Source organism: Manacus candei, unplaced genomic scaffold, assembly GCF_025592945.1.
Source record: "Manacus candei isolate 608988 ecotype Guabito, Panama unplaced genomic scaffold, ASM2559294v1 h1tg000022l, whole genome shotgun sequence".
Lineage (NCBI taxonomy): Eukaryota > Metazoa > Chordata > Aves > Passeriformes > Pipridae > Manacus > Manacus candei.
Window position 1 is genome coordinate 899,109 of NW_026138070.1, and position 24,485 is coordinate 923,593.

Below are 24,485 nucleotides of genomic sequence, written 5' to 3' on the forward strand. Positions count from 1 at the left end.
TTATCCTGCCTTGTTGGGAGGTGCCTCTGAGGCTGCATGGCTGAGGGAATTTCCTTGTGTTCATCCATCTCGTGGCTCATCCTAAACTGGTATCACTGTGGGTTTGGTTAATTTTTTCTTTGCTGCTTGAGCTTTTCTTTGACAGGTAGGAGGAGACATTGTCTTGGTGTGATTTTTAGGGTCCCAGATGTTTTCTTGGTGTGATTTTTAGGGTCTGTGTGCTGGTCTCCTTGCAGAGTGTTCCTGTCTGCCCACCCAGACAGCACAGACGTCCCCACAGCCGTGTCCCCTCACGAAGCAGCTGCCAGGGCACAAGGCTCTGCTGTGTGCGCGTCACCGGCGGCTTTGTTGTGTGACGGGAGAGTGAAGAGGGGGTTTGTGTAGTAACAGTGGAGGTTTCATTGAGGTCTCGAGTGCCTTAACATGCCTTGTGTGTACAAACAGGGCTCTGTTGGGTCCTGGTGTTGGTGCAATGGCTGATGGCAGCACTGGGTGTTGTGTCCTTACACAGCTGCCCTTACAGGAGGAGCTTTGTGCTCCGATGGGACTTGCAATCAATCATCCCAGTGATGTAGACCTGGTGCAGTGATATTGCCTCTCTGAGCCTCTAAACCAGCCAGGAAACAGCAGAGCTAGTGGCTGGTGTTTGATCACAGTTTCCATTAGCTCCTTCAATAGTGACCTGCATTTCCACCCGTGGGTACCATTCCCAGGCATGTGTTGGTGTTCACTCTGTGCTGTTGGCTCCCACAGTGCAGCACAGGGACCAAGCCACTGTGCCTCTGCACAGGGGCATCTTCCAGGCAGAGAGGCAGCTTGCACAGGGAACAGGGTAAAACAGAGTGCTGAGAGAAGGCTGGAGTGGCTGAGAGCAGCAGCAAGTCCAGAGCAGGCTGCCTGCTTGTTGTTACGTGCACCTCTGCTCTGTGCTGAGTAATGCCCTAATTAAAACCCACCCAGAGACAGAGGTGGGAGCACGAGGGGGAGCTGAGTGACTCTCCCAGCCATGGTGCTCGGGGCAGGAAAGGTGAGCTGAGGACAATGCCAAGGACTGAGGCAAACCAGCTCCCTGATGCATTTTTGCTTCACTGGATTATTGCAAAGCCAATGCTTCCGTTCCTGAAGTGCCTTTGGAATCTGCTCCTGTGGATGGCACAGGTAGCCTGGGGAAGCTGTGGGCACCTCCCACCTCTCTAGGAGAGGCTGCAGCAGGAGGAATGCCAGTTCCAGTAATTCCATGGAGCTCTTTAAGAGCCTTCAGGCTTTTCCAAATTCCTAGTTTAGGACAAGATGAAAGCTGAGGGTGTGGAGGTGTTCTGACCGCCCAAATGGCCTTCCTTCTGCCCTCCCTGAGTCACTCACATGCCCAGCTGAGACCAACCTGAGGCTGGTACCCTCCTTCCTCAACCTAGAGGAGGGAAAGGCTTTCAGGGTAGCTGAGGGGACCTGAGGCATCGTCCTCTCCTGTGGCATCCTTGCATTGTTGGTGTTCGCCATTGCCAAGTCCTGTCTGCACACAGGGAGTGTGCAATAAGAGGGCACACAAAATCTCCAGGTTATTCATGGTAGGGGCTGTGCAATATGTGCAAGTGCCAAAATAGTGCAGAGGGGGTTTTCTTTCTAATGCCCTGGGTTCCTAATCATGTCCATGCTGCAGGATGACAGCAGTGATGCTGTGTCCCCCTGTCTGGGAGCTGGCAGCCAGTGTGCTGCTGTTGGGTCCTCTCCTTCCAGTCTCTACTTCTTAAAATTGCTGAGTTAGCTTCAACAAACCGGTACTGGAAAGATAAAGTCACCGGATCCCACACATGCTCACCTCGATGGATTTTAATTAACCTTTTCCCCGCAACCCTGCTCTGTAATCCGGGCTAATTGCACAGGGATCAGAGCCTGGCACTGCTGCTCGGCCAGACAGAGCGAACCTCGGCAGCGGGTCTGCTGCCTGTGCTTCCAGCTGGGATCCATCGCCTCCTCCTCAGCCTTGCAGAGGAGATAAACTGCCTCCATACCAGATATTTAATACTTTGCAGACCTGCTGCTGCCGCTTTCTTTCCCCTGACAGGGAGCTCTGGTTGGAGACAGATCAGTGTTCCTGCTGGAGGGACCCGAGCGTGGTCAGGGAGTGCACTCAGCCAAAGCCATCTCCTTGCACTGTCTCCTTTCTTTCGCTCTTGTGTCCCTCTCCCCTGTGTTTGATGGCAGCAGGACCCGTGTTAGCCCACGTAGCCGGTGTCTGGGGCCTGATGGATTGTTCCTGCTCAGGGAAGAGGCTGACGAGAGCATTGGCTGGTTCTTTGCTGATCCCCGTGTCCTTGCAGATGAGGACATGAACTCCAGTTTCCTTACACAGCAGGGATGTGATCCAAGCCCCACTCCCCAGCTCTTGCTGCGTGGGGTTCCTGCCCCCGTGGGCTCTGACCAGTCCCCACGGCCGTGTCCAGGCAGAGCAGGCAGGCCATGGGCTTGGCACGCTCCATCCTGGCACGGCTCTGGCTTGCTCAGAGTCAGCTGAAGAGAAGCCTGTATGCTTCTCATTTGCTTCCTTTGGTATATTAATTTCAACCAGATTTTGTCAGCTCTCCAGTAGGAAAATAACCCCGCCGTGCCCCAAACCGCAGCTCACGGAGTGTCACGGAGGGATTCGGGTCGTGCTGCTGCCAAGATGTGCACCAAGGGCAACGTGACCCTTCACAGCCATGCTCCTCCTGGCCCTGGGATCAGCTCCTGCTGCTTTCCCGTCCCTGTTCCTGGGTGACTCACTCACTGGCAAACCTTGGGCATGCCAGGACAGGCTGGAGGAGCTGCCACTGCTGGGGGTGGCTGGTGGGTCTGCCCCCTCCCTGTCCCCGGGGACAGTGTTATTTTGGTCACACCATCATGCAGGGTATGTCTCAAAATGTCTCTGGCACTGCAGAGGAGATAAGTGAGGCTCCAGGAGGGCCAACAGGATGTGGTGGGTTATGTGGGAGCACGTGGCAGTGAAGGTGATGGGTGGTTCTACAGCCACAGTGTGAGGAAGGACTGGCCACTCTCCCAGGCCAAGAGGGGATGAGGCAGAGGGGGTTGGGGTGGGGACAGCCTTTGGAATCACAGAGATTTAGAGGGTGAAAAGTACAAAGGGGGAAGAGGAGACATTGAGAGAGGAGATGTAAAATTACTGAGTGTGAGTAATGGGGTGAAAGTAAGAAGTTTATTCAACACATCACTAACTTTCTTGGACGGTAAATTCTCTACGGTTTCAGATTAGAGTTGAAGGGAAGCAGTGGAATAGTCATTTAAATTCAGACAGAAAACTTTACTACGCTATATAAAATCTTCCCAAACCCCAGTTTTCCTGTTCTTGAGCCAAACAGAGCCAGTTCTGTGTATTAATAGCTAATCCTGCCCATAGAGATGAGCAGTGAGTGCCTCAGGGGCTCTAGGGCTCTGCAGCATCCCAAGTGTTTAAAGCCTTCGCAGAGGAAAATTGTTTAATCAGGATTAGGTTGCTTTGCCCGACATCTCAGCCTCACACCACAGCATTTTTCCCCCTAAAAAACCACTCTGGCTTTGGCTCACTCTTCAGAGAGCATCACTCAATGCTTATGTTTCACCTCAAAAATCTATTCATTTTCCTTTCTTTCAAAGTCAAGTGCCTTGGAAAAAAACAGGAAGAAAATACCAAAACCTTCTAAAAGGCTCAGTCCACTGAATTGAGCAAAGGGCTGGCATTACAGAAATCAACCTTTTTTTCTGGGTTAATGGAGACCACAGCTGCAGTGGGAGCTCCCAGGAGGAGCCTGGCATGGCCGGGGCAGAGGGCATTGTGACTTCGCTGGGAGTCACTGGGACAGGGAGGGCAGAGGGTTTGCATGAACTCTGAGCCTTAGGTTTTAAAGTTTTAAGCAGTGAGAAGCCTTGCAATGAGAAGTGTTCTGAGAAAACAGTAATTTTGTGTTGTTACTGTGCAGCTCAGGAACACCAAGTCACACATGTGTCACCTCTCGCACTTCGCTTCCCGTCCTGGCCCTGACCAGACCTTTCCTTGCTGCTCGCTGATTTTTGTGGCAATTAATCTGATTTATGTAAAATTACAGCCCTGGGCTCAGTCGAGGCTGAGTTCCTCCTTTCCCGGTGGTTGTTGGTGCCCTTTGGCTCCCTGGGGGGAGCTGTAGGTGAGCCAGAGCTCGCTCCTGGAGCAGTCTGGGCTCTGGGTGCTGCTGGGGGCTGCAGTGCTGGGCAGGTTCCTGCACCTCTGGCATGCAAGGACAGGGCCGGGTCCACGCCCTGCCGTGATTCACTCAGGAAATGTTTCTTTATCTCATCAGTAACAGTGTGGCTGGGATGGCAGGATCGCTCAGCTCGGCTCTGGATCGTCCTGCTGCTGGTGTGGCCCCCTCGCTGGCTGGGGGGGCTGAAGGTGCAGAAAGAGCAGAGAAACACGAATAGACCCAGAGCAAAAAAATGTAAAATATGAGTTAATCCATCATCTTGGAGCGAATGGGAAAGGGGACCATTGTGAGGTGACCAGACGGGGAAGGTTTATGCTGACTGACAAATAAGATGCTTTTTTTTTGGTTGCTGTTCACCAGTTGGGGGCTTGTCCCTGAAATTCCATGAACAGCTTGGCTGATGGAACATAAGGAAATGGCCAATCTCTGCATTTGTTCCCCAGGTCTAGAGTCAGGCAGCAGAGGACTAATAATGCTGACTCCAGACCCCCCCATGCCCACCCCTCTGAGTTTGTCCCCCTCTCTTTTTTGCAGATGTGGACGAGTGCCAGGTCCACAACGGGGGCTGCCAGCACAGGTGTGTGAACACCCTGGGCTCCTACTACTGCGAGTGCCGGCCGGGCTCCCGCCTGCACACGGACGGCAGGACCTGCATCGGTAAGGCCCTGCCTGGGCACTGCCTGGGCACTGCCTGGGCACTGCCTGGGCACCTCTGACCCTTGGAGCCCTTTTTCTGCTGCTAAATCCATGGCAGTGTACAGAAAACACCTGCCTTGGCTTCCTCACTCCTCCCTACCCTCTGTGCAGGGACCATGGCATGATGCTGGTGGATGTTCCTTTGTGTCCTGGTTGTCTTCCCCAACATGTTTCTGTTGCTGGGTTCAGAGCATTTGCTGTTCTTCTGGGTGGTCACGTACAGCTGTGGCTGCTCTGCAGTTCCCCAGTTTGTTCTGGTTCAGGAGAAGTGACTTCCAGTGCTTTGGTGCTTCTGCTTTTGGTTCTGGATTTATCAGATATGGCATTTGGTGCTTTGGTGCTTTGGTGCTTCTGCTTTTGGTTCTGGATTTATCAGATATGGCATTTTCAGAGCAGATACATAAAGTAGATTATGAGGAGGTTCGAGTCAGGCTTCATTTTGACCTCAGCTATTTCCCCAGCCCACGCTGTGGGCACTGGGTGTGACAGACAAGTGACAGTAAGTGTGGCTGTGTGTGGAACTGTGGCCATAATAATCCCAAAACCTCTTCCCTGGGATGTTGGTCATGCATCTGCCTGGATAGTGCATGTCCAAACATTCCCATCCAGGCACCAGGTTTGGGCCAATTTCTTGAAATATTTTTGTTTGCCTGCCCCAAACTGGAGGCTCAGAGTGGAACTGACTGGAACTCAGAGCCTGCCTCCAACATCTGCTGCTGCTTTAATTAAACCACTTCTCCCTCACAGCTTTATTTGACACATTTTTCCGTGATTTGAGGGATATTTTCATACAAGTGGAAAGAATTCCCGGGCAGTGGCATTGCAGGGGCCGTTTGCTGGGTTTTCTCAGAGCACGGTCACGCTCCAGGGTTTTCTGTGCAAGCCTGAGTGTTCCAGTTGGGAAGGGTGATGTGAGCAGGAAAAAACCATCCAGGGAAGCTGAACCCACTGTGCCCAGCACTGCACAGCTGCACATCTGGCCACAGCTGCACATCTGGCCACAGCTGCCTCCACTACATGATGATACCCAAACAAGCACAGTGAGACTGAAGGTGCTGGTTCCCCAAGTACCCCATGTTTTGCTGGAGAAATCCAGAAGCAGAAGGATCACAAGTAAAGGACAGTGCCAACCATCCCAGCCCTCTGCTCCAGCCCTGAACTCGAGCTCTCGTGTCGGTGGTGACGGGCTGCTGCCGTTCACATGTAAGTGTGCTGTGGTCTGTCATCTCCTAATTGTCTCTGGAATATGCAGCTCCCTTTCTTGTGGTGTGCAGAGATTCTGCCGCCTCCGCCCCGTGGAATAAAACATGGGACAAACTGAAATCAGGAGTTCTCGGCAGCACCAGCCCCAGAAGGTGCAGCAGTTTTCGAGGAAAGGATAAAATGGATCACCATAGGGAGGAATCTCTTCTTTAAAAGGAATTTCCAGCCTTTTCCAGGTTTACCTGCTGGGGTGGCTGTACCAGGCAGAGCGTTCCCGTGGGATCCAGGCAGGCAGGGCTGCCCTGCTCCTGCTGCCTGCACCCAGCACTGCAAACCTGCTTTGCATTAAACTCCTGAGCAACTGTTTGCCATAATGTGCAGTGTTGGAATTCATCTGCCAAAAGTGGGGGTCTCTGTTCATGAAACCTGATCCACAGGAGGACGTGGGGCAGTTCCTGAAGCTCTGGGGAGCAGAACTGGCAGGATCTGTGTCGAGTTTGATGGTGCCCCTGTGATCAAGAAAATGTGGGAAAGTAGATGCAGACCAGACAGGGCAAGTAAAAGCCTCTCACTGCATGGTTGTCCAGTAGTGTTTCTGAAATAACAACAGAGCAGGACCAAAACTCTGTCTCTCTCCTTTCAGGACTGGTGGCTTTTGTTCTTTACACATTTGTGTCTGTACATGTGTATATAAATCAGACCTTCCTACAGCTCTGTATTGATCCATTAAGCCAGTTGTGCAGAATGATGAAAGCTCAGAACAGAGCAGAGGCTCAGAAGTGACTCCTCTGTTGGTGTTTGTGGTTGCCCTATTCTACCCACAGTTGTCAGGTTGCCTTGTGACGTGGTCTGTTGGGAGGGATTAGGGATAACTGATCCAAGCGGTGTTTCTCTGCAGTTTGGGATGATATTCTCTCATTTTCTGGAGGGATGCTGCTAAAATATAAAATATTGCCACTAAATACAAGGAATAGGCCAGGAATGAAGGGAACTGGAGACAGCAAGCCTTTTCCATCCATCCATCCATCCATCCATCCATCCATCCATCCATCTATCCATCCATCCATCCATCCCCCTTTTCTCTGGAGCTCCCTGCCCTCAGAGGCTGCAGGAGGCTCCCGGCTCTGTGCTGGGACAAGCATGGAGCTGGGCTGTAGGAAGCTGCTGGCAGCCCCAGCAAGAAGTTTTAGAGAGAGAAAGAGCCTTTTGCAGTGATTTTTTCTAGTTAAGGTCCATCAAAGCATGGATCTAATTTTTTAAATGTTTTCTGATCCCCACAAAGCCCACACAGGCTCCGATGATGAATCGGCGGCACTGCCTGGAGTGGGATGCTCCAGAATTCCCCCAAAATGTGCTGCCGTGGACAAGGCAGCTTTCCAGGGCTAGCTGGTACCTGGGCTTGTGACTCAGGAGAGCACAAAACCAGCTTAAAACCACCTCAGAACCTGTGTCTGGTTCAGTTCTCACACCATCTCTCCATCACTGCTGGTGCTCCGGGTGCTCCGCTGGGCAGGATTCCTTTGTTGCGTCTTTGTGGTTCGGATACAGCAAGTCACTGCTGAGGGAGGGAGGAGAGGAGCAGCCACTTCTATTGAAAGTGAAACAGAACAAAAAGGGGCCTTGCACGTCCTGGAATTACCTCTGTGTTTATCAGAACCACATGGGCAGGAGGCAGGGAGCACATCTCGGGTCCTCCTCCAGCGTTTCAGTGCAGGGATGCAGGCCAGGCCAAGGCAAGGGATTCAGTGGGAGCCAATTGCTTTTGTTGGCCTGTGGAGTGGAGAGATGGTCTGTATTAACACACAACATGTTTCTGGAAGTTGTCTGAGGTTAGGATAAATCAGTTTGGGATTACATGATGGATCCCTATTTATATTAGGAGAACTTCAAATGAAGAAATCTCAAATACGGCAGTGATGCAATGAACAGAAGGACTGTGCCAGGGGGTTTGTGTGGGCTTGAACCGTGTGTGCAGAGGGTCAGTGTACATGTGTGCTTGCTGGGGCTTTTCATTTTGCAGACAACTTCCACATTTTAGAGAATTTGACCTATTCTTTGCCCAGTCACACGTTTTTCAGCCATTTCTTGGAAGTGATGGGTTTGTGTGATGCTGCAAAAGGGAACATCCTGCTCAGTTCTAGTTACAGCTGCCTGCAGTTATTCTTGGGGTATCAACTCACTGCTTCTGGTGGCAAATCACTTGGATCTGAAGGAAAGGGGATACAGATGGGAGAGAGAAGAAGTCAGAAGGGCAGCTGGAGGGTGCAGAGATCAGGTATTAAATCAACTCCTGTGTTAGGTGGCTACTGCACAGACCCACTTCCCCACATGCAGTCAGTAGTAACAACGTCTTTTTCATCCCTCTTTATCCATTTCCCAGCCCTGAGAGGGTCAGAATCCCAGAGCAGCATCTTTCAGCAGCACTCCACTCCCCTCAGACAGAGGAGATGGAAGGAGTGTCCCTCTCGCAGACGCTGAAATATCATCTGTGGAAAATCTGTCTGAGCTGTAATTACAAAAATGTGTGCGATGTACAAGATGACACTGGATTTGGCAGCATAGTCACAGAAACGTTAAGCTCAGCAAAGCATCTGGGAATGGAAATATTTTTAGAGTGGTTCTGTAAACAGAAAAAAACCCGAGCAGTAATTAAAACAAGGCCAGCAGCGAGGTCTGCTGGCTGTGACTCTGAGGAGCCAGCTAAGGAGACCCAGAATGTAAGGCCCTAGCTTTGATGGAAAGACACCCAAAACAATTTTAGTTGTTTTGTCTTGTTATTTCTGCCTCTTATTGAATTAGTTCACATCTCAGCACAACTGGGGTGGTGCAGGAGCCCCCTGCCCATCAGTGTCACTGCGATGGCTCAGTGTGACAGCACAGGACTCGTGGCTTGGCTGCACATCGTACCCGTGCCACTGGCTCTGTATGGCTCACGTAGAGCCAGTGGTGCCAACTGTCTCTTGACAGAGGAGAACCTCTGGTTCCCATTTTCCCAGTGGTCTGGAGTGGCCCCACCATGGCTGGGACAGCACTGGCCCCTTCACTCTCCAGGGGAGGCTCAGGGGGTTTGTTCCTCTTTAGGAGTGGGTCTGTCAGCAAAGAGGTGACACAGAAAGAAACACAGGAGGGAGGAAAACACTCTGTGAGACCCCTGCACTCTCACTGCTTCACCTTTTGTGTTCTCTCAGCAATCTGCACAAAGCTCTCCAGCATTGCAGTGGTTCTCTCTGCTGAAATCTTGTGTGGAAGAAGAATCCAGACTTTAGTTTTTTCCACTCTGAAAAGCTGTATGTTAGAGGCTGTTATTTAGACTTCAAATTCATCTGAATAACTGCATCCTGGGAGGTTATTTTAGATGTAAGATGCATTGGCTTGTTCTACGTTGGCCCAGTGCTTTTCCCAGATGAAGGAATGTTTTGGCAGGCATCAACGTTGTTTTACTTCTTTTTTTTTTTAAAAAAGGCACTCTAACAAGCACATTATTTATGGCTATTTTTGAATATATGTTATTAAACACTTTAATATATTGAAATATTTTTAAATGACCACCCATCTCTGCTAGAGCTTGAGTAGTGTAACTCTGACCCAGAACTTTTCAGGAACGTCCAGTGTTTCTGTTGTTTCCTTCCAAATGGATTAAGGGAAACAATGTCAGCACAACTGACAGAAACCCCGAGTTCTTGCTCCAGCCATAGGTTGTGTATGGCAAAGCCTTGACCCTATGAAGTTGCTTTTATTCCCCCAAATGTTGTTCAGTTAATTAAAAGCATAAAATGGGAAGTTGGGGTTTTATAATGTTTGAAATGAGAGCGCTCTGCAGCTCCAAGTTAAGGCGTAATTTCTTGCAGGGGAACTGTGTGCAGAAAAAAGAAAATAGACATTTTTGCCCTTTATTTTCCTCCTGAGCCAAATATTTGTTTTCACTAATGTACAAGAGCACAGACCCAACTTGCCTTGGGAATCAGAGGTGCTTTACAAGCAGAGACTTTTTCTGGCAGCTGCTTTCCAGGCTCGCCTGCTTCCAAAGCTCCGGAGGTTGTGGAGGGCACCGTGAGCACCTGAAGGATCAGCCTGGGAAAGATGGTTTTCATTAGAGATATTTTTAGCTTTCTCATAAGATTCCTCAGAGCCAGCACATTAGTTTATACTGGAGTTTAAAAAATAGGTTAGAAATATGTGAGCCCACAACTCATTGTACTGTTCTGCCGATGGAAACCGGGGCTGGACTTCCATCCCAGACCGGGGCCGGGTTTAGCCCTGTCCCACTCACCCAGCTGTGGTGGGCAGCGTGTTGTGACAGATTGGTGGCTCCTAAGAGACAGAACAGACTTTAAAGGACAATTTCCCGATTCCCACAAGGGGCACTTCACTTTGGAGCTGTCGCTGAGATGCTCAGTGGATAAGGAATAGCTGGATTAACTCAGGAGACAGTCAGTGGTCCAAGAGGAGATTTTCATCACTGTGGAGGTGTGTAATTACCCCACGATGACTTATCTGACAGTCCATGGATCCTGCTGCAGTAAAACAAGCAGGCAGGCTCAGCCCACTGGCTCACTGAAAGGTGCACCCATCTCAGTTAAACATCTCGCTCCTCTGCTTGTCCTGCAGAGACATCCCAGACTACAGGAACAGGGAGGGGGAGGAGAAGGCTGTTTCCAGGCCTGATTAATGATAGCAGGCTTGTAAGGAGTCCACGTGTTGGGTCATGAGGTCTGTTTTGTGCTGTAGCTCAGGCAAAACTTTCTGTTTTCTGACTGCTTGAAATCCTCTGGGCTCCTTGCGCAAGGCCACACAGAAACGCTGTGGCACGGCCAGGAACACCAGTTGGGAATTCAGTTCCCTGCCTGCACTTGGGATGAAATCAGAGCTCTGGCTGGTGTATGTCTGGGTGCTCTGGCTGGGTGACACTGCTGGTCAAGCCCACATGTCCCAGATTTCACACAGAACATCCGGGTCAGAGCCCCGAGCTGAGGGTTCTTATGGGACTTCTGCTCATCACAGAGCCAGAAACTCAGTTTTCCATATAATTTTATCAAAGGAAAACCTGAATATGTCTGAGCACAGCTCCCTGGACAGTAATGACTTGAACTGTGGCACTGCACCTGCAGTGACTGCCTTGGAACAGAGTGGGAATTCCAGCAATAATGTGCTGACATGAGAAACCTGCTCACTGACACGGGGCCCTTTGGAGAGGGTGGGTGCCTGGCAGGAAACGTGCTGAGTCCTGGCTTCCCTGCCAGGTAATGCTGCACAGGACCTAGACCAGACCCCTGTGTCCTGGTCTCACCTTCCAGGAGAGCAGTGGGACCTCTTATGGTGGAAAAGAATTATTTGAAGTTCCTGCCCAACGCTGTTGAGCTGATCTTGCCTTGAAAGAACAGGGTCCCCATCCTCAGGGTCTCTCTGGAACAGGGCTGAGTGGCCTCTCCTGCACTGCCCACAGGTTTTTGCAGCAACACCTCCCACTTCTCGTTTGTGAGGCTGGCCATGAACTTGTAGCTTGAGCACAGGCTGAATGTGCCCCAGTTTTAAATTCTCTACATCCTAACAGTGTGCAGTTTGCCCTGGTCCTGCGCAGGAGGCTCATCTGGGTGCCGCTCTCTTTGTGACAAACGTTGTGTCCCTCTGCCCCACAGCTGTGAACTCCTGTGCCCTGAACAACGGTGGCTGTGAGCACGACTGTGTGCAGGTGACGCTGGCACAGCACCGCTGCCAGTGCCGCCACAACTTCCAGCTGCAGGAGGACGGGAAGCGCTGCGTCCGTGAGTGCCGGGGGCACGGGGGGCAGGGGGGCAGAGCTGCCATCTGGGAGCTGAGGGGCAGGGAGCACACACCGGCACGCTCAGATGTCCAGCAGATCAGACTGGGGGGGTTTCCAGTAAAAACTCTGTGTGTTTTGTTGTCATGGACATATCCTGCAGCTTATTCCAAGGGATAGGAAGAGCTGGAGGAGTGTGGCCAACAAAAATGAAATTATCTGAAGGCACAGGCTGCTGTGAGAGTGGAGGATCAGCAGCGTGTGGCAGCAGGATGGGATCCTCTCCCTCAGCCTGGAGACAGCTCTCTGGCTGACCTGCTCCTGGCTCAGGAGGGAGAGAAGCCAAAGGGGACAGAGCACAAGGTTGATCTCCTCATTCATAGCAGCTGTCATTCAAGAGGCAGGAGGGGGGAAGTCTTTAGCTGTGAAGTTGCTAAGGGAAAAGGAACAACTGGGATATTACAAACACAGAAGTTGGAGGGGTTTGGAGCATCTGTCCCGGTCCTGGAGCAGGTCAGAGGTTGGCAAAGCTCAGGGTAGGAGCACTCGGAGCAAATTGCCAGCACTTGCTGCGTAATGTCTGCAGAGGGACGTGCCTGTGCCAAGGTTCTGCTGGGAGGGTTTTACAGGATCTCTCACCGTGTAAATCCTCCTGCCCCATGGAGCAGTTAAGGGGCAGGAGCAGGGATTCTCTGCCTGGTGCAGAACAGGCTCTCACAGACAGCAGCTCCTCTGCCGGGCACAGCTGCTCGGGGCTCCGTTCTCCCACAGAGCCATGAGAGCCAGGGGGTGTGTGTGGACTGATGCTGCCTGTCTGCTCTGCTCTGCCCTGCAGTGAGGAACCCCTGTGCCGACGGGAACGGGGGCTGCCAGCACCGCTGCCACGGCCACCGCGGCCGCACCCGCTGCGAGTGCCACCCCGGCTACCGCCTGGGGCCCGACGGCAAGGCCTGCGAGGGTGAGTGCCTGCCCTCCTGTCCTCCTGCCAGGGAAGGAAACTCCTGTGTCGCAGGGGCTGGGGGGTGTTCAGTGTGAACACAGCGGAGGGATGCACACGGCAGGGATCGCTCAGTTGGGGTCCATCCAGGAGCCCGGCTCGAGCTCTCTGCAGCAGCCCCCAGTTTCATGTGATCCAATTTCCTGGGGAGCTCTACAGCAATTCTGAATTCTTAACTGTGTCTTTGTTGGTCTGGACCCCAGTGAAGAATTCAGGGTGCGAGAAACCAGTTAAAAAACCTTAAAAGTTAGTAACAGCAGTCCCTTTGGAAGAATGTTTATGGCTCAGCCTGCCTTGCTCACTGTTTGCTCACCTCTCACAGATGTGAACGAGTGCCTGACCGGACTGGCCATGTGTTCACACCAGTGCCTGAACACACGGGGCTCCTTCAAGTGCACCTGTAACCCGGGCTACGAGCTGGGGGCGGATGGCAAGCAGTGCTACCGTGAGTACTGCAGGACACGGGGCGACCTCTGCACATGTTTGTCACTGTCCTCCCTGCACTGTCAGGGCCAAGTCAGAGCAATCTTTGCTAAAGAGTTTCACAGGCAGCTTTGGGGCTGTTTACTCCCCCACCAAGATAAAAAACTTGGTCTGAGCTTAAAAGTCATCATGAAGCTACTTTAGCCGGTTTAGGCAATTGATTTGGGGCCATTTGGCTCCAAACAGGCCAAGTTCTGCTCTTGGGGACTTCGTTGGATGAGTTCAGTCAGCTGCAGATGTGTCACTGGAGGAGGAATTGGGCCAGTGAAGGGATCACATCTGTTCCCATCAAGGAAAGAAATAAACACTGTGATGCAAGAGTGAGCCAGGCTGTCCGTGCAGCTTCGTTCAGCTGGTGCACGTTCAGGACAGGCTGAACCAGAGCTATCAGCACCAGCAACCCCTTATAGATGTACACCACAGGGGCAGTCCCAGTGCTGGCAACTGGTGGTACTGGGAGCTCTGATGCTCCACCTGTGCAGCTGGACCATGCCAAGGGTACAAGGCTAAGTCTTCGCAGACCATAAATGAGTCTTGAAAGGCATCACACAGAGCACTGTGAGGAACCAGGCTGATGAGATGGTATTTAAGAGCCTAAAGATGTACACAACTCCCTTCCTAGGAACATGGCTGGTCTCACACCATGATCATTGACACTGCTCTGGGGCCAACTACAGAACAAAGCAGCCTTCCCACATGAGAAGTGTTTCTCCCTGCCCTTTCTGCATGTTTCTTTTGTGCAGAACCTTGCTTGTGCTGCATTAATAAGAAAGGGAAAGAAAGGATGATAATCATTTTGTGAACTCTGGAATATAGTCCTCCACTGTGGCACATCTTTTGTTTCTGACAAGCACAGATCCATTGGGAAGCATCAAGCTGCCTTTCTTTATCCTCCTTGGGTCTGACCACATGAAAAACTCAATGTTCTTGAAGGCAGAAATTGTTTTCCTGAGGTTCAGGACTGAGTCAAACTCCGTGAAACAAGTTCCTTTTAGTTTAAGAAAGCTTAATTAACTAGACAAGTTTACGGAACCCTTGCCAAGCTGGGATGATCTATGGCTGCGATTGATGTTCGTGCCGACCATTTTTGACATGTCAGGAACTAACGATTCTTGCTGTAGGCATCTGGATGTTTCCCCAGTTAGCTGTGTTCTGCTGCTCCCATTTCTCCCTGGCACCAGAACAGCTCTACTCTGAGGCTGAGCCAACTTTTGGTTGGCAGCACACGCTGCAGTTTGGCAGGAGCGGGAGCAGTTTCATCCGCAGCCTGTTCATCCCAGAGATTGTCCAGAGCCTGCTCCACAGCTCCGTCCCTAAGAGGCTGCGTGAGATCCCTCGGTTTCTTTTTATACCCCGTTTCCCAGCCCGGCAGTGGCCTCTGTGCAGAGCTATTTCCATCCTTTCCCACTGCAGATCCCCCTCCTCAGCAGCGATGCGGTGCCAGGAGCTGGCTGGGGCGCGGCACCGAGGGCAGGCACAGGCCAGATGTGTCACACGGGGCCCTAACCAGTCTGCCTTTTCCAGGGATAGAGATGGAGATTGTGAACAGCTGCGAAGCCAACAACGGGGGCTGTTCCCATGTGTGCCACCACACCAGCTCTGGCCCAGTGTGCACCTGTAACTTCGGCTTTCGGCTGGAGGAGGACCAGAAGTCGTGCACTGGTAAGGCAGGGAAAGGTCCAGACCTTGAGTTACAGGCACATCTCAGGTAACTCTGAGGGTCTCTCTTGGCTGCACTAGCACACTAGCTAGGATAGAAACAGATGTGAAGGGAGACATCCTCAAACCTCCACTCAAGATATACTTGGACAGCAATTATGATTTCCAAACTAATTAGTTTTTCCCTGATGAAACTGCTCTAAGCAAGAGTCAGTGTTACAGCTGGAATCACCTTGTGTGTAAGCACAAAAAGCCTGTAAAAACAGTCTCAAACTGGGAACCACAGTGAACTTCCCACAGGCCTTGAGGATTCATGATTCAAGAGGAACTCAGGAATATTGGCTTGGCATTTGGCTCAGTAAAAGCTCACCAGAACTGGTCAGGGAGTAATTTAACAGTTCCTGTCACCACTGTACAGTGTATTAACACCCTTTGTGTTTTATTTAGATATCAATGAGTGTGACACTGGTTCTCACTGTTGTCACCAAGACTGCTACAACTACCCTGGGGGCTACGAGTGCTCCTGCCATGCTGGGTACAGGCTGAGCACGGATGGCTGTGGGTGTGATGGTGAGTACCAGCCTCTCACTGGGCTCCAAGCAAATCCTCTCTGCTGAGACACTGACTAATGAAGCTTTTAATTAAAAGAACAAGAAATTGTCCTACCTGGTTGCAAGCAGCCAGGCATTTCTTCCAGCTTCTCCCAGCCCATACCAGTTTCCCTGCCAGCTCTCTGATGAGTCACTTTCTTAGGGGAAGAATGTAGGGAAAAATCCCCCTAATAAGTTGTTCTCACTACCAGAGCTCTCAAGGACATTTCACAGGGGAAGAGCCAAACTCACCCCCCTGTTTCTACACAATTAGTGTAGATGGCAACTGAAATGGAGCACATTTTATGTTGAAACCCAGATATCCCTAATCCCTGAAGTGGTTTCACTCCATTTTTAGAGTCGATGGCTTCACATACTTAGCAGAGAGGATGCCATCAGCCTGCTCACTGCTGCATGGCCAGCTGCATGTCCGTGCCCCTGTCCTGCACAGGGGGACTGCTCCCGTTATGCCGGAGTCTCCCATGTTTTGTAGATGTGGATGAGTGCTCTTCAAACAACGGAGGGTGTGAGCACACGTGCCAGAACCAGCCAGGGTCGTTCCAGTGTGGCTGTGAGATTGGACACAAGCTGGACGAAGACCGAAGGAGCTGTATCTGTAAGTGCCTTGTCCGTGGGGCCACGGGCACCTCCCCTCTGCCACCCGGCCGAGCCAGGACCGCATGACCTGGAGCTCCTTAGCCCTGCACCTCCCCTCTTCCAGCCCTGGAGGACACTGTGGAAGCTCTGGATGGTCGGCGCCCCGTTATCCGCCCGATCCCTCACGTCGCCATCCTGCGAGATGAATTCACCCAGCTCTTCAACGACGACTACGAGGAGGAGGAGGAGGAAGAGATGGAAGCAAGAGGGGAGCACACGCTTTCAGAGAAATTCGGTGGGCATTTTTGGGCAGCAGGGGCCAATGCCATGCTTGGAACTCTTCAGAGTTCATTTGTGTTGGGTGAACACACCCCCAGACCTGTCGAGTGCCTTTCCTGTGTTTGGCTTTGCTGCAGCCGGAACATGGGGGTTTCTCTGCCTGGACTCCCAGGGATGCTGAGGCTGCCTCTGGAGGTTCTCACCCATGGTACCTCTCGTTGCAGTTTGCCTGGAGCGCACGTTCGGCCCCGACTGCAGCCTGACCTGTGAGGACTGCGCCAACGGAGCCACCTGCAACGCTGAGGGCACTGGCTGTGACTGCCCGGCGGGCTGGACGGGCACCCTCTGCAACCAGAGTGAGTGGTGTTGGTGGAGCGGCGAGGGAACCGCATTCCCCCTGCCCCGGGTGTGCTGTGGGGGCAGCCCTGGGGGGCTGGAGCAGCCCTGGGGGCTGTGACTGCCAGCTGAGCCCAGTCTGCCTCTCCCTGCCCAGCTTGCCCGGCCGGCACCTTCGGCAGCAACTGCAGCCAGAGCTGCCGCTGCCAGAACGGCGGCTCCTGCGACCCCACCACCGGCGCCTGCCGCTGCCCGCCCGGCGTGGCCGGGGGGCTCTGCCAGGACGGTAAGCACAGCGCTCGGGGGGGGGGTCTCACCTCGCTGCCAAAAGGCAGGATGGCACCTCTGTGGGGCCCCGAAGTCACACACCAAACCCGGGACCCTCCCCGGCAGTTTTCTTTTCTCCCTGAAATGCTTTTCCATAAGGAAAAGTTCCCGGGGTGCCAGCTGTGAGTGCTGCTCCCCAGCTGGTGGAGGTGGTTCTTTTCTGGTTCTCTCAGTGTGTTAGCAGAGGGTTTGCCGTCACTTGGTAAATGGCTGTTCTGGCCATCTCTGATGCCACTCTCAGATGTCCCAGCTGTGCTTCTCTGAAGCCTGAAAGCGTTTCCCACAGGATGCCCTACGCTGGTCCCCTTGTAGCTGTTCACTGACAGCATCTTTCAACACTCTTGTTGAACCATCCCAGTGTGAGCTGCTCCAACACATCCCTGCTCCATGTGACTCTGTGGGTCACTGAGTTTTGTGTGGAAAAATGTCATTTTAGTAAGGAAAAAGTGGTAAAGGAGACTCTTCACCCTCAGAGCAGTGCTCTGGGGAGTGTGCTTGTCTTTACACTGGAAGACCTTTGCGGTCCCTGTTCAGTACTCAGTGGTGACTGGGGGCCAACATCTGTATTTCATGGGACATTCAGGGGCAGACATAGAAAAGAATGTCAAAACCACAATTTCCATGGTAAATTTCCATGGAAACCATGGAGGTATTTTCCCCTGGAAACCATGGAGGTATTTTCCCCTGAAGAAAACCCAAAACCCTGAAAAGCTGTGATGACAGTAGTTACCCACAGTACCCCAAGGAGGTGTCACTGCTGGTGGGGTTTGTTTCTCGCTCCCAAAGGGTTAAAATCTGGGGGACATAATCTAAAAACCCAGAAAGAGGGAGGCAATCAGAGATGCAGACAAAAGGACTTCAGTCACATGTTGGAAGCATATGGGAACTATTACTGAAGGAGAGGGAAGCAGAATGTAAATGAACACGAGGTACCCCGACCTTTCCTTTCTGAAGGAAGGGGGTGATTGAGGGGGACAGAGAGAAAACAGGAAGGTAAAATTAAAATAAACGATGCAGAATTGCTCTGTTGTCCCAGGGTGGCATTTCCTCTGCTCTTCTGTTTGTAGGGAGAAGGCACATGCTGCTGGGCAGCTGCTGGCCAGAGTCTTCTGCTGACACAGCCTGTCTGCCATGTGCTTCCAATATCCAGATCTTTTGCATAACAGAGAAAAAATAATAATTTTATTCCCTTAATAGTGCAAATATCACTGTGGCTTATCAATAGGAGCAGCCTCATGGGTTACTTTCTCACACAGAAAAGCCTTGACCCCTCTGAGCCCTGTGGGTGGGTTATTTCTGGCCCAGCAGCACAGTAACTGGTGAGTGCAGAGCTGATGGGTGCCCTGGAAGCAATGCAGGGACTGGCAGCAAGTGGCATCCCCTGTGACACTGCCCAGGGCCAGCTGATTTTGAGCAGATACAGGGAATCTGGTGGTCTCACCCTGCCTGCATCCCTTGCCCTGGTGCATCCCTGACCTCACACAGCTCTGGTTCTGGTGTGTTTTTCTTCTGGAAGCCAAATGTCCATCTGAAACTGGCTCATCTTCCCAGGAAATCTCTCTCTATTACTAGGGTGCCCTAAAGGATTTTTTGGGAAACAATGCAGGAAAAAGTGCAACTGTGCCAACCGGGGCCGCTGCCATCGGATTTACGGAGCCTGCCTGTGCGATCCTGGCTTGTACGGCCGGTACTGCCACTTGGGTATGCCTGTCCTCATCCTCGCTGTCCTGGGATCCCAGCCTTCCTGGGCGCCGTCCCTGGGAAGGGCTGGCACTGGGAGGTGGTTTCTGTGCCTTGCCCTGGGTCTCTGACCGGCTTTTCCCTCCCTCCAGCCTGCCCCAAGTGGGCGTTCGGCGCGGGCTGCTCGGAGGAGTGTCGGTGTGTGCAGCCCCACACGCGGGACTGCGACAGGAGGGACGGCTCCTGCCACTGCAAGCCCGGCTATCGTGGCGAGCGCTGTGAGGCCAGTGAGTGCCCCGGGGTGTTCCTGGAACATCCCCCTTCCTCCTCCCACAGCCTCTTTCTCCCGCATTTATTTTTTTGGGGGAAAAGCTCTGCTTGCTTTCCGCCCTCCCGGGCTGTCTCACCTCTCGTTCCCTTGGGAGCACACCTTGCTCACACTCGGTCACGTTCAGCTGTCACCAGGACCTGTGTGGGGTGGGGACACCTGTAACTGCTGGTGGTGGAGCTCAGGAGGGTGCTCAGCAACTGGGGCTGCAGCTCTGCCGGGGCAAGGAGTAATTCCAGACCTTTCTCTTGAACTGTGGCTGCTCGCAGGCTGTGACCCTGGCTACTATGGGGATGGCTGCAAGAAGAAGTGTGGCTGCTCCCCAGGAGTGTCCTGTGACCCTGTCACTGGAGAGTGCCAGAAGGAGTGTCCCCCAGGGTACCACGGGGAGAACTGTGACCAAGGTAAGGCAGGGCCGTGCAGGGCAGCTCTGCACGTGCTGCAAACTCACCGTTCTCGCTCATGTTTTTCTTCACAAAACAACTCAAAGGCACTTCCAGAATCCCCTGAGAGCCCCAGTCCACAGCAGATGATCTGGTGAGTGGCAGGTTGAGGCTTTAGAGGCCATGGGAGCTGCCATCTGCAGGTGTCTGGGAGATGCTGCTGTCTCCTTAAAGCAGGGGGGAAGGATTCCTCATGCAAAATGACCCTGATTCAGAAAAGGAGAACAGGGTCTCACTTCATCCTGCTGCTTGGACATCTCTGTGTTGGTAGATGAAGGTGATAGGGATCTGATTATCTTTCCCTGCTCTTGATGTCTTTTCCCTTCCAGACAATCTGTGCTCAGCACAACTCTATCACATTTTCTGCTTCGTTCTCTGTTACATGTTGAAACTCTGATCTGCAAGTGCAAAAGAGGATTTTACATTTAATTAACATTAGGATTTAAACTTCTGCCTCTGTATGAACCTGCCAGAGCAGTTTTGTGCTCTTCACATGCAGGGCCACTTGACAGGATGGTGACTGAACTGCCCAGCTCTGTGTGTGTCTGACAGTGTCCAACACTCAGGCTCTGAGGGTGCAGATTTCAAGATCCTGGGGATGGTTGGGGTGGTTGGGGTTTTAGAGTGCTTGACTTTGTTCAGACAAAGGTGCTTTGAGTGAACCTAAAGGCAGTGAGTCATTGGCACGAGGTGATTACAAAACATGAACACAGTGCTTGGAAAAGAATGACTTCTGCCAACCACAGAGAGGAGCAGAGGCTGAAAAATCAACCTCCTCCTTCTCTTGTGGGGCTGGATCCTCCTGAATCCACTTCAGCTGGTTGGGTCCCACAGAAAATGCAAAAAGTTGGACTCTTGAAGTCCACACTTGAAGACAGACTGCAGTAGAAGACACTGCATGGAGAGGCTGGCGGTGGCCAGAATCTGGATTTGGATTCAAGCATTTTGGGAGTTGCTGCACTAACTGCTGTTTAGCCAAACACTCCATCACCCCAGCCCAGAAATTAAAACTGTGAGCCTGCCAGCACAGGGTGATGGTGCAGAGCCCCATCTCTGACAGAACATGGGCTGTTGGTCAGAACGAGAGCTGCAGACAGTCACAAAAATCCCAATGCAAGTGCTACCAGAGCTCCATAGGAGGAGAGAAGGCAGCAGCTCCTGCAGGGCTGTGTCCCTGGCAGGGTCTGGCAGCCCTGAGCCCCCTGTGGTGGGACACTGTGGCCCCTGGAGCCCCCGGAGCCCCCGGAGCCCCCGGCGCCTTGGCGGGCTGGGCGCTCCCGCTTGGGATATTTTTAAAAAGAGTAAGAAAGGAGCTAAAGCCTGTAGGGGGGAGTCACAGGAAATAACACAAATATTTGTATAGAAATAGTAGGCTGTTGGCTGTTGTTGGGATCTGGAAATTATTAAAGGGTGAAGACAAACATCTGCCATCAATTAGCAAAGAGGAGGAATAACAAAACCTCCACTGTGTCACTGGAAGTCGAGGCGCTGGTGTGTGTTTCCTCCCCGGTTTGTGCCGGTGTGTTTGCCTCTGCTGAAGCCTTACAGAACACTGGCTTTGGTGAGAGTGGAGCTCTTGGGGGAGCCTCAGAGAGGATTGAAGGATCTTTGGGTCTGAGCCCCTCGGTCTGCACGTCACTACCTGGCTGCTAAATTGTGTCACGGGACACAAGAGGGAAGGAAAAGTACCTATTCCTCATATGGATGAGGATGCTCCTTCTTCTTTCCTTTACATCAGTGTCCTGCTGCAAACCTGGCTGCTTCTTAAAATCCTGGTGCCCAGATCCTGTAGACATTCAGATGGGGAGGTAAAAGCCCTCACAGGATCTTACAAAAGTCAGAGGTGGTTCAGTTTGGGGCTCCCCTCTCCATGTTCTGCACCCCAGCCCAGAGAGAACAGAGTGGCTTGGGAAATCATTATTTTGCAGAGTCCTGTCCACAGATTGGAGACCTCCAAGACTGTCAAGTCCAGCCTTTGACTGAGCACCACCATGCCCACTAAATCACGGGCACAGTCCTCCCTGGCAGCGTGGGAACCTCTCACAGCCGGGCTATTCCCTGCAGACTCCTTCGAGCTGTGGGGCCGGGTTGGTAAAAACCTCTGGGGTATCTTGGGGGGGGCAGTTCTCACCCTACTGTTCTCCCTGCAGAGTGCCCCCAGGGGACGTTTGGGGCGGGCTGCAGATGGCCCTGTACCTGTGGAGGAGCTCCCTGTGACCCGAGCACGGGGCAGTGCCACTGCCCACCCGGCTGGATGGGACACGACTGCGGCCAAGGTGAGCAGAGCGGACGTGCTGAGGGAGGGAGTCGGGTGTAGAGCTGATATTTTGCTTTTGCTAAAGTTAGTTTCAAAAATACGCAGTGCAATTAGAATAATCTTCATGGAAAATTAGAGAAAGTGCAGCTTTTGGTGGTAAGTTCTAAACAACAGCCTGGGCCAGCTCTGCTCCGCTGTCGAAGCTGAGGGAAGCACAATGAAAAGGATGAAGATATTTTCAGTTGTTGCAGTCCTTAACATAGGAGAGGAATCTCCCTTTACCAATGTGTGTTTTTAATTGCCTTCACCAGATTACTCCTTAGCTGCTGGAAAACTAGAGAATCCGAAATTAAAAGCTTTTTCATGATTGTACATTATTGCAGCAGCTGGAAGGCATTAGTCACATATAGATGTCCTACTCCGAAGGGTTTGGCTGAGCAGTAAAACCACACATGCGCTGTGCTTACCATACATTTCGAGCTGCCTTTTTTTCCAGGCCCTGGAGCAGCTTAGGAGCAGTTGGAGAAGGATTCTTGCCCTGGTTTTAGCAGTTCTTAGCCTTTTGCTCCTCCTGTGCAGCTCACAGCAGGTCTGGGAGCGCTGACGTGCTGTCCATGGTGTGACAGCAGCTGCAGGGACCCTGTGCCAGCAACACCATTTCCCAGAGAGAAGCCCTTGGAGCTCCCCACGAGTGGATGCAAATCCAAAATTGGCATGGAAGTCCTGGAGTGAGCTCAGAATAGCACTTACCAAGGGCTTGCACACTGTTCATGGAACAAGCAAAGCCATGCTGCGCTCGCTGGTAGCCACGTGTTGCTGAACAAAAGTCCATGTCTTGCGTGAAGGAGAAAGGAAACCCAGAAAACCCAGAAAACAGCCCCTACCTGGGCTCTGATCCTAATGCTCCCCTCTCTCTGCCCGTGCTCCAGCCTGCCCTGGGGGTCGCTGGGGGCCGGGCTGCCAGGAGATCTGCCCCGACTGCGCCCACGACGCCCGCTGTGACCCCGCCACAGGAGCCTGTGTGTGCCCGCCCGGCTACACCGGCCAGCGCTGCCAGGACGGTGAGTGTGGGCTGCAGCAGGTCCCTCAGCTGGGATGGCCATCTCCAGCTGCAATGAGGGCTATTTCGGTGGACCTGCTCCAGCGAGCAGAGCACCCAGCAATAGACTAGACACTGCCACGCTCAGCAGAGCAGGCTGAGCACTGGGCACATCTCTGTCACCTCATTCATTGGAGCATGGGCCCCAAGGCTTCCCTTAAAGTCCCTCTAGTCCCATCTCCACAGGGGTTCTTTCTACGTCAGCAGAAAGGGAGGCAGATGAGTCCCCTGTCCTGTCCAGCCCAGAGCTGAGCACCCGTGCTCAGAGTGCCAGTGTCAGTGCCTGCGGCTCTGCCCAAGCACCACGGTGCCCTCAGGTCTGTCAGGATGGGGTTCCAGCAGCCATCTGCACTCAGTCCCTGTTTCCCTTGGCAGTGTGTCCTCCAGGCTGGTTCGGCTTTGACTGCCAGTTGAGCTGCAGCTGTGGGAACGAGGGACATTGTCATCCGGTGACGGGGATGTGCAGCTGCCCACCTGGCTGGATGGGGCACAACTGTCAGAGAGGTACAGCATCACTCCTGGACCACGCTGACCTGCTGTGCCAATCTGTGTTGTCATTGCTCCATTCTCATCCTTGTACTCTGCCTCTGCCAGGGAAATCTCTCTGAAATCCTTTCCTTTTCTCTGCTCTGTCCAGCTGGTGCCTCTGGCCTTTGTGCAGGAGGCCGGTTTGCAGAGTGAATTCACATCAAATGTGAGCCAACGTGGCACCCGCCCTCACTGTCCCCCTAGGCTCTCTGCCCAGGGACCTCCAGCTGTGTTTGTGCCCAAGGGAACGTTGAAAGGCAGCGCTGTGCCCGCCCTGTGCTCTCGTGGGGGCCGAGCAGGTGGGGTACACCAGTGATGGGGTCCCTCCTGTGTTCCAGCCTGTGACGTGGGGCGCTGGGGCCCCGACTGTGCCCACGCCTGCAACTGCAGCAACAGCGACGGCAGCTGCAGCGCCGAGACCGGGCAGTGCCTCTGCGACGCCGGGTACACGGGCGGCCACTGCGAGCACAGTGAGTGCTGCCCCTGTGCCCTCACACCCAGCCAGCTGCTGCAGATGTGCTCCAGGGACAGGCATGGGTCTGCTCCAGTCCCCATGCCCGGGCTGTGATGCCCTCCCAGTCCTGATGCCAGACTGGCTCCGTCCCGAGGGTGGTGGGGTGATGTGGGTACATATCTGTAAGGGGCAGGGTGGAACCCACCGGTCGTTATAAAAAAGCAGCTGCCAGATACTCTTACTCCGTTCAGAACCTGGTCCCCTGCCATAGCATAGCTTCCCTGGGACCCTGGAAAGGACAGGCTCCTCAGTCTCATTTCCTTCTGCTTTCCAGAGTGCCCAGAAGGATGGTTTGGGCTGAGCTGTCGGCACCAGTGTCAGTGTGAGAACGGGGCAGCCTGTGACCATGTCAGCGGGGCCTGCACTTGCAGCCCAGGCTGGAGAGGAACGTTCTGTGAGCATGGTGAGTACCTGCACCTGGAGACCATGACCCACACCTCCATCCCACGGGGTTTGTGCTCCCTGTCTGACTTTACTAGCCTGTTACAGCAAAGGGAATC

The 24,485-nt window shown here is 52.9% G+C and overlaps 1 protein-coding gene across 1 annotated transcript in view; it reads left to right on the plus strand.

Moving 5' to 3' along the window:
- The window catches only part of MEGF6 (multiple EGF like domains 6), a 72,905-nt gene that overhangs the window by 39,288 nt on the left and 9,132 nt on the right, over nt 1-24,485 (plus strand). Inside the window, exons 6-23 of the mRNA XM_051786514.1 lie at nt 4,746-4,868; nt 11,747-11,872; nt 12,704-12,826; nt 13,188-13,310; nt 14,873-15,010; nt 15,455-15,577; nt 16,091-16,213; nt 16,319-16,489; nt 16,698-16,829; nt 16,967-17,095; nt 18,709-18,837; nt 18,969-19,103; nt 19,414-19,548; nt 21,738-21,863; nt 22,774-22,905; nt 23,319-23,447; nt 23,810-23,941; nt 24,260-24,388. Of these exons, the coding sequence (XP_051642474.1) occupies nt 4,746-4,868; nt 11,747-11,872; nt 12,704-12,826; nt 13,188-13,310; nt 14,873-15,010; nt 15,455-15,577; nt 16,091-16,213; nt 16,319-16,489; nt 16,698-16,829; nt 16,967-17,095; nt 18,709-18,837; nt 18,969-19,103; nt 19,414-19,548; nt 21,738-21,863; nt 22,774-22,905; nt 23,319-23,447; nt 23,810-23,941; nt 24,260-24,388 (2,358 nt within the window). The remainder of the gene's footprint in view (nt 1-4,745; nt 4,869-11,746; nt 11,873-12,703; nt 12,827-13,187; nt 13,311-14,872; nt 15,011-15,454; nt 15,578-16,090; nt 16,214-16,318; nt 16,490-16,697; nt 16,830-16,966; nt 17,096-18,708; nt 18,838-18,968; nt 19,104-19,413; nt 19,549-21,737; nt 21,864-22,773; nt 22,906-23,318; nt 23,448-23,809; nt 23,942-24,259; nt 24,389-24,485) is intronic.